At 39.0% G+C, this 8,407-nt stretch overlaps 1 protein-coding gene across 1 annotated transcript; it reads left to right on the plus strand.

The window, feature by feature from the left end:
* The first annotated feature begins 664 nt into the window (after positions 1–664).
* Positions 665–3,016, plus strand: LOC142625872 (uncharacterized). The gene is made up of 2 exons (XM_075799616.1): positions 665–983; positions 2,274–3,016. Exons 1-2 carry the CDS (start codon positions 665–667, stop codon positions 3,014–3,016), a joined length of 1,062 nt encoding a protein of 353 aa, XP_075655731.1.
* Positions 3,017–8,407: the final 5,391 nt, after the last annotated feature.

Here is an 8,407-nt window from a genome sequence, read left to right on the forward strand (position 1 = left end):
CAAGAGTGATAGTAGTAGTGATAGCAGCAGCAATGATAGTGGACATGATGATGATGACAGCAACACTGATAGCGATGACAACAGCAACAGAAGTTATGATAGCCTGTATAGTGATGATGATTGGGGTGTACCCCCTAGTGATATAGAAGATGAAGATGCATACCTATTCTATGAGGAATATGATAGTGATGTGAACTATTATGATGAAGACATTGAAGACGATGCCGAAGCTAATAGGTGAAGCGATACTAATAGTGATCAATAGAGACTAATAAATGTGTTGGAGAATGCAAGAGAGGAGAATGCATAAGCCAATCAAATGTACCATGATGAATATCCCTATGGGCACCTTTCAGATTGGAGTGATATCACTAATGTTATCTCCAGGTCTAGCCCTCAGTATGACAAGCATGGAAGAGAGGTTCCAGAATTGGTGTCGTACTATGATTCAGAACGAAGTTCACCAACCCCACATACTGAAGAGGAAGATGACATAGATGCCAAATTGGCCGCACTAGACTAAAAACTAATGGTCCACAGTCTCAAAATCATGACACTTAAGAATGTTTAACGTAGTGATGAAAGGAAAGGAGGCAAGGTAGAGCATCTCCCTCAACCCACCAACTTGGGCAACAGAGACAAGCACGACCTGTTCGATGAATGGATGGATAGCATAGAACGCTTAAATGCTTTTGTGACCGACAAGACTCTAGACATGGAGGTTAAAGAAGAAGCTATAGATTATATGGATATAGATCCCGCAGTATTGATGCAGAGGAAAGAAGGAGCTTACTGCGAACCACTTGCCATTGTGGAAGCCACGACCGAGTTGAAGAACTGGGCATGGGAGGGAGCTGCTTGCCCCAAGAAGGACTCCGTGAGGAGGATCAAGACTACCAAGCCAGTCACCCTTGCCAAGAACATTGTTTTTGTTTCTATTGAGTCTAGTTTTGCTAATTTTTTTGTTCCTGTTAAGTCTGTTTGTGATAGTTTTCTAGTTGAGTCTGTTGAAAACTCTTTCCTTTTTAATATGATTTATGATTTTGCTTATTTGCTGGCTTTGAATGTTTTTATTTCTGAAATTGGTAAAGAAACTCTTAATAATGAGGAATTAAAACATGGATACCTAGAACCTATAAAAAAAGAAATCTAACCCATTAACCTGGGAACTGAGGATGAGCCCAAAATAATCCAAGTGGTCAATACCCTAACCACTTCAGAGAAAGATGCATTAGTGGCAGTACTGACAGAGTTCAAGGAGGTCTTTGCCTGGTTATATGAAGACATGCCTGGGATTGATATAGATATAGTACAACACTACATTCCAACAGATTCAACCATGAAGCTAGTTAAGCAGAAGTTGAGAAGAATGAAGCCAGAGTGGACTCTCAAGATCAAGGAAGAAGTGGAGAAACAGTATAATGCTGGATTCTTAAGAATGGCCAACTATCAAAAGTGGTTAGCTAATGTGGGTCCAGTACCAAAGAAGGATGGAAAGGTAAGAATGTGTGTAAATTTTCTAGATCTGAATAAGGCTAGTTCGAAAGATGATTTTCCTCTGCCTCACATTGATGTCCTGGTTGACAACATAGTAGGTCATGCTTTGCTATCATTTATGGATGGATATTCAGGATACAACCAAATCAAGATGGCTCCAGAAGATATGGAGAAAACCTCCTTCATTACATCGTGGGGGACATATTGCTATAAGGTCATGCCATTTAGCCTTAAAAATGCTGGTGCTACTTACCAACGTGCAACCACTACTTTGTTGCATGATTTGATCCACAAAAAAGTAGAAGTTTATGTTGATGACATGATAGTGAAGTCCAAAGACCGTAAAAGGCACATACCAGCTTTGAGGAAGCTCTTTGAAAGAATCCAATTCTACAAGTTACGATTGAATCCCGAGAAATGCACTTTCGGAGTCGCATCTAAAAAACTGTTAGGATTTATAGTGAGCTAAAGAGGAATAGAAGTTGATCTTGATAAAATCAAGGCAATAGTAGAGATGAGGCCTCTAAGAATTGAAAAGGAGATCCGAGGATTTTTAAGGAGGATATAGTACATCAACAGGTTCATAGCCCAGCTCACCATGGCATGTGAACCAATCTTCAAACTACTTAAGAAGGAAGTTCCTACACTGTTAAATGAACAGTGCCAAGAAGCCTTTAAGAAGATCAAGAGTTATCTTATGAAACCACCAATACTTGTCCCACCAGTACCCGAAAAGCCATTGTTGTTGTAACTCACCTCTACCGATACGACAATAGGGGTTCTACTTGCTCAATACCTAGAAGAGACTAGGAAGGAGAATGCAATTTACTACATCAGCAAGAAGATGTTACCTTATGATGAAAAGTATTCACCCTTAGAGAAGACATGTGTAGCACTTGTTTGGACAACCCGCAAACTCAGACATTATATGCTTGCTTACAAGGTTTTGTTGATTGCAAGAATGGATCCTTTGAAGTACTTAATGAAAAAACCCGTGCAAGATGGGAAGACTACTAAATGGGTCTTGCTTTTGTCAAAATTTGATATTAAATATGTGACTCAGAAATTTGTGAAAGGGAGAGCAATTGCAGATCACTTAACCCATTGTTCACCAAAAGAAGTTGAGGAGATTCAAAGTGATTTCTCGGATGAAGATATCATGGGGATTGAGGTAGAATCATGGAAGATGTATTTTCATGGAGCAACAAATCAAAGTGGAAGTGGAATTGGATTTCTCTTAATTTCACTAAAAGGGACACACATTCCATTTTTTGGCATACTTAACTTTCCTGCCACCAAAAATGCCACTGAATATGAAGGTTGCATTATGGGTCTTCAAGCAGCCTTAGGCCTAGGAGTGAAGGAGTTAGAGGTATACGGAGACTCAGCTCTAATAATCTCTCAGATTCAGAATAAATGGAAGATCAAAGAAGAAAGACTTATGCCTTATCATGAATGTCTTCAGAAGTGGGCATCAAAATTCAGCAAGATCCAATATCAGTATGTGCCAAGGATGTAGAATCAAATTGCATATGCTTTAGCAACCATGGCATCCATGATGGATGGGCCAAAAGAAGATGAAGTCAGGCCGATAGTGTTGGAATAGAAAAAGAACCAGCCTACTGCATGACAATAGAAGAAGATGAGGGAAAAAATGGAGAAGGTGAATGGTATTTAGACATCCTACAGTACCTCAAGGATGGAACATACCCACCATCTGCAAACAAGAATGACCAATTGACCATCCGAAGGTTGTCTACTAATTACATTATTTGTGAAGAAAGACTTTATCAAAAGATCATATGAGGCATTCATCTCCTTTGTGTAACCGCCAAAGAGGCACAACAGATAATTGAAGAGGTTCATGAGTCAAGTTATGGGCCATATATAAATGCACACATGTTGTCAAGGAAGATAACGAGACAAGGATATTACTGGACTACTATGGAAGCTGACTGTGTGACTCATGTTTGAAAATGCCATCAATGCCAAATTCATGAAGATCTAAAGCACATGCCACCCATGCCATTACATACCATGACATCACCCTAGCCCTTTTCTACATGGGGTATAGACATTATTGTAAAGAGTCACCCAATTGCATCTAATGGCCATGAATTCATACTCGTAGCCATTGATTACTTCACTAAATGGGTAGAAGCTGCCTCATACAAAGTTTTGAATTCAAAGAAATTTGCTCAATTCATCTAGATCAATATCATCTGCAAATATGGGGTACCACATGAGATTATCTCAGACAATGGGTTACATTTTAAAGGAGAAGCAGAGAAGCTACTATGACAGTTCAACATTTAGCACCACAAATCTTCACTTTACCGTCCTCAGACTAACGGAGCAGTTGAGGCTGCTGATAAAAATATAGGGCGAATCTTGAAGAAAAGCACTAAGAACTACAAGGACTAACACCTACAATTGCCCTATGCACTTTAGGGGTACAGAACATCAATCCAATCTTCCATATGAGCCACTCCTTATTCATTGGTGTATAGGATGGAAGCGGTCCTTCCCATTGAAATGGGTGTCTGTTCACTAAGGACAACATTGGAAAGTGAAATCCCTAGAGCGGATTGGTTGCAAAGCAGAAATGACCAGTTATGCATGCTGGATGAGAAAAGACTCAAGGCCCTGTATCACATTCAAGGATATCAAAGGAGGCTCAGAAAAGCTTCTGACAAAAAAGTAAGAACAATAGATTTGAAGATGGGGGATTTAGTGTTGAAATAGATCCGAGCCCCAGTTCAAGATGCAAACGAGAAGTTCAAGAAAAATTGGGTAGGTCCATACATTATCAAGCAGATATACTCTAGGGGAGCAGTAGGGTTGATGGACTTAGATGCAAACCCTTTCACTGAGCCAACCAACAAGGATCAATTGAAGAAACGCCACATCCGAGGTGGTTGTAAATTATTTTATTTCCCTTCCTAGGCTTGGTGAAAAAAAGGAAAAAAAAAAAGGTAGGTTGAAAACCCGAAAGGGCAATCTACACAAAATAAGAGTAAAAAAAAGAGTATGAGAGAGCGAGCCTGCTAGGCTGAAAACCCGAAAGGGTAGCCTAGGCAAAAACTAAAGCAAATAAAAAAATTAATGAACTACATGATGACACGATCCTTCTACAAAGGGGGAATGTAGGCAACCATACATTGGTTCGGTCACAATTTCTCAAAACCCACCATTTGCCCATCAACCAAAATTACCAAAAATTCAACTGTTCCATTAAACCATGTCATTACACAAAATCCAGGAACCTACACCTTAACCATAAATAAATAATAATAATAATAAATACTAAACCACAAGAACCCAAACCCTAAGCCAAACCATAAAATAAAAAAATAAAAAACCTAAAAGTCCATACCATAAACAGAACCCTTAACCATCAAGTCCTAAATAATTCCTAAAATAAGAGTTTTTGCATCAACTTTAAAATAAACATGCTCAAAGCCAAAAAAAATAAGGTCACTTTGCCTTTAGTCTTTTCTTTTTCTATTGATCATTAATTTCTTCTGTGTTAGGTGCTTCACCATCCCTGTCTCTTCTTTTGAACTCATAGTTGTCTTCATCAAGTCTTTCTTTGTTGTCTCTGAGAAATTGTTCTCTCATAGCAATCCTCTTAGCTTCCTTGTCAACAATTTTGTCTATCAACCAGTTAGAGTATTCTGTAGTCATCCTATGAAAGTGAACCTTGATAAAAGATTGATCCACTCGGTTAGTCATCTCTAAACCCAATAGCATGTTCTTTACAGAAGTAGGATTTGTGTCCACAGGAGTGAAAGGTCTTCTTCTATTGCCACTAGGCATTCCTTGCTCATATTTGAATTGCCTCAAGAGTCTATCTCCTTTGTAGAAAGTTGCCCTCTGCAACCCAACAAGGAAGATGTGATCTGATCGTGGAGATCGCAGTAGAGGGGGTGAGCACATCCACCAATAACACTCCCATTGAATTGAGGTACTGGATTTCTTGTCCAAGAACTTCACCCACTCACTCTCAGTTTTGATTACAACCCTTCCAAGAAAACTGCTAGGCCCATAATTACCGATGATAGGCTTGGCAATCATGTCCAGTCGCTCCATCAGCCATATCTGCAAAGTCAAAGGACTCCCTAAGAAGTTCTGAGTTTCTCCACCATGAAATACAACATCCAGTCCTAGAAGAGTTTCTGCCAAGATCAAAGAAACGGGATTGTCACCATCTTTAATTTGATTCACAACACTTATGGCTCGAGCATCCACGAAACCGCGTCTTCCAGAGCAAAGCAAAAGTTTTCCCACAATGCATAAGGCCAAACCGAATTCTGCATATTGTCGATCACTCCATAGGTGTGTTTGTCAATCAATCAAGAGATAATTGCATGAAGATTCACCATATGACCTTCAATCATACTATCATTAATGCAAGTATGAAGACTGAGAGCATTAGCCAAAGATTCCTTATGCCTGGGATCACAAGAAACTGCAATAGATTTTTTGCTTGGATCATAGTCCAAGATAGTGGAAAACTCTTCAATTGTCGGATAGAGTTCAGCAGTGTTAAATCGAAACACATGATCTTCGGGATCCTATAATTTCATGGCAGCACGAAGGAAGTCCCACTTGATTTTGACATTCCTCAGAGCCTTAATTCCCTCTAGTTTGAAGGCTGTAAAATTGGTTTTGGTGCTAAAATCAAAGCTACGAACCCAAATGTTGATATCATGAATTGTTGAATGAGAGAAATTACGATTGCTTGCCATGGATGACTTTTGCTTGTGATTATTGTGTGTTGCTAACCTTTATGCAGAGAATTGTTGCTAGAGAATTCATTAATATAAGCTACATCAATTCCTAATCAGGTTTGAAATAGTTTTCAGAGAGTTTGTAGCTGACTAGGAGAGCGTTTCATGATCACAAACGAAGCTAATATTTTTCAAAAAACGGGAAAACGCAAAACATGCATTGGAAAAGAGTAAGGAGTCGGCCCACCATGGTAAGAACTTCATGATGTGGCCCAGTGCCGAACAACACTCCAAAAGTGCCAAATGGCACTCCTCACTTGCCCAATGGCACACAGCCCCTTCGTCGTACACCCATGCAATTTCGTGTTTTTTTGGACTTTTTTTTAAATCATTTTACGCTCAAAAATATATTTTAGTTAAACTGGGGCATTTTGATGTACCCAACTCACTTGTTTTCAAAAATCATCACTTGCATCATTGTTTTCAAAAATTGATCAAATCAAGTTTTTTAAAGACCCATGGATTTATGTCCCAAACTGGGGGTGTCCGCCCATGTTTCATTCATTTTCAAAGAGTCAAAAAATCATCATTATTTTTTTTTTTTAAATCATCATTGAGATTTCCAAAGTTCATGCATTCCTTTTTAAACTAGGGCATTTGCCCATGGCTCATTTATCTTCAAAAAAAAAAAAAAAAAGAGCACCATCAACATTTTTCTTTAAAAAAAAAAAAAAACATACCATCATCATTTTTCTAAAAAAAGAAAAAGAAATTGTCATCACCAAGATTTCCAATAATCATGCATCCATTTTAAACTAGGGACGTTTGGCTCTGCCTCATTCAAGCAAATGCAGATTCCAACAGAGCTAATCAAGATAAGTTTAAACTGATACTACAAGACCTCATCAGGTGAATTCTAAACTTATCTTAGTTAAAGTTTCTACATGACCCAAGATGATGCCAAGGACAAAGTAGTAAACATGAAATTAATACAAGATTTTCTAAGGAACACTTCCTTTCGTTTTGCAGGAAAAACAAAAATACAAGTCATACATCATTAGGACTCCGAGTCCGCTTGCGTGAGGATCTCCTTGATCCACCTCTAGATGAACCACCTTCAGTATTTCCTTCTTGACTTGAGAAAAAGCGAGGATCATATTGACGATTTTCAAGTTCAAGGTTCTTAATCCTTTCCTCTAAAGTTCTTCTAGTAGCATTAGCAGCTTCCATTTTATGTGCCTAAAAAGTCAGAAGAATCAGATGTTAACTCCACCATCAAGCACAGTTCAAGTAAGAGATACTCAGAAAGCAACATGGCATACCTAGCTCGAATCATTGAGCACATATTGGGAGGATTGAGTGTGATCCAACGATTGCAAGCCTCCAATCATCCGCATGCTTTCCTCCACAAGATCCACATCAACCTGAAGCACAGATTGGCTCAATTAAGAACCACTTAATAAGCCAAGAAGAAATAAGGACAAAGAACTAAAAATTCAAGAACACGCCAGATCGAGCCAAGGAACATTTAGAGCATGCTCTGGCCTAGTCAAAGGCATGGAACTATACATTCCATTAGGATTCATCACATCATATTGACATGCTGGTAAATGAGAATAAGTCTCCATGAAAGAACTGGAGGAACTACCAACATGATGAGGAGAAGGAATTTCTTCCTCTTCATCTCCCTCTTCCTCTCCTTCAGAAGGTGGAGGCTGAAAATCTAACATGCAAGTTTTGTCACCAAGCAAAAATGTGGAAAAAGAATTTGCAAGATGAAGATTTTACTTTGGAAAGGAAAATAAGTACCGTTCAGCCAACCAAGCAACCTTGTAGACGAGTTTGAATAAATTCAGAATAAGTTCCTGCTGTTCCTGGAACAACGGAGACCACACGGGCCTGAGCAATCTCTTCATCAGTCAGAAGGTCAGCTAACTAGACGGAGGGACAAGGAGGAATTGGAATTGTTGTAGGAGGATACACATGATGAACTTCGGGCAACACCCGATCACCAAGATACCAATACCTTCCATGCCCACATTCAAACAATGCCTGACAACCATTCAGCTTCAAAGCCCATTCACACTTTGCATACGCCTCACATCCAGCCCAAGGATCTAAAGACATCTGAAAGATCACAAAAGAACCCAAAATGAGAAAAGACCAAACCATAATCA

Source organism: Castanea sativa, chromosome 1 (genome assembly GCF_040712315.1).
Source record: "Castanea sativa cultivar Marrone di Chiusa Pesio chromosome 1, ASM4071231v1".
Classification (NCBI taxonomy): Eukaryota; Viridiplantae; Streptophyta; class Magnoliopsida; order Fagales; family Fagaceae; genus Castanea; species Castanea sativa.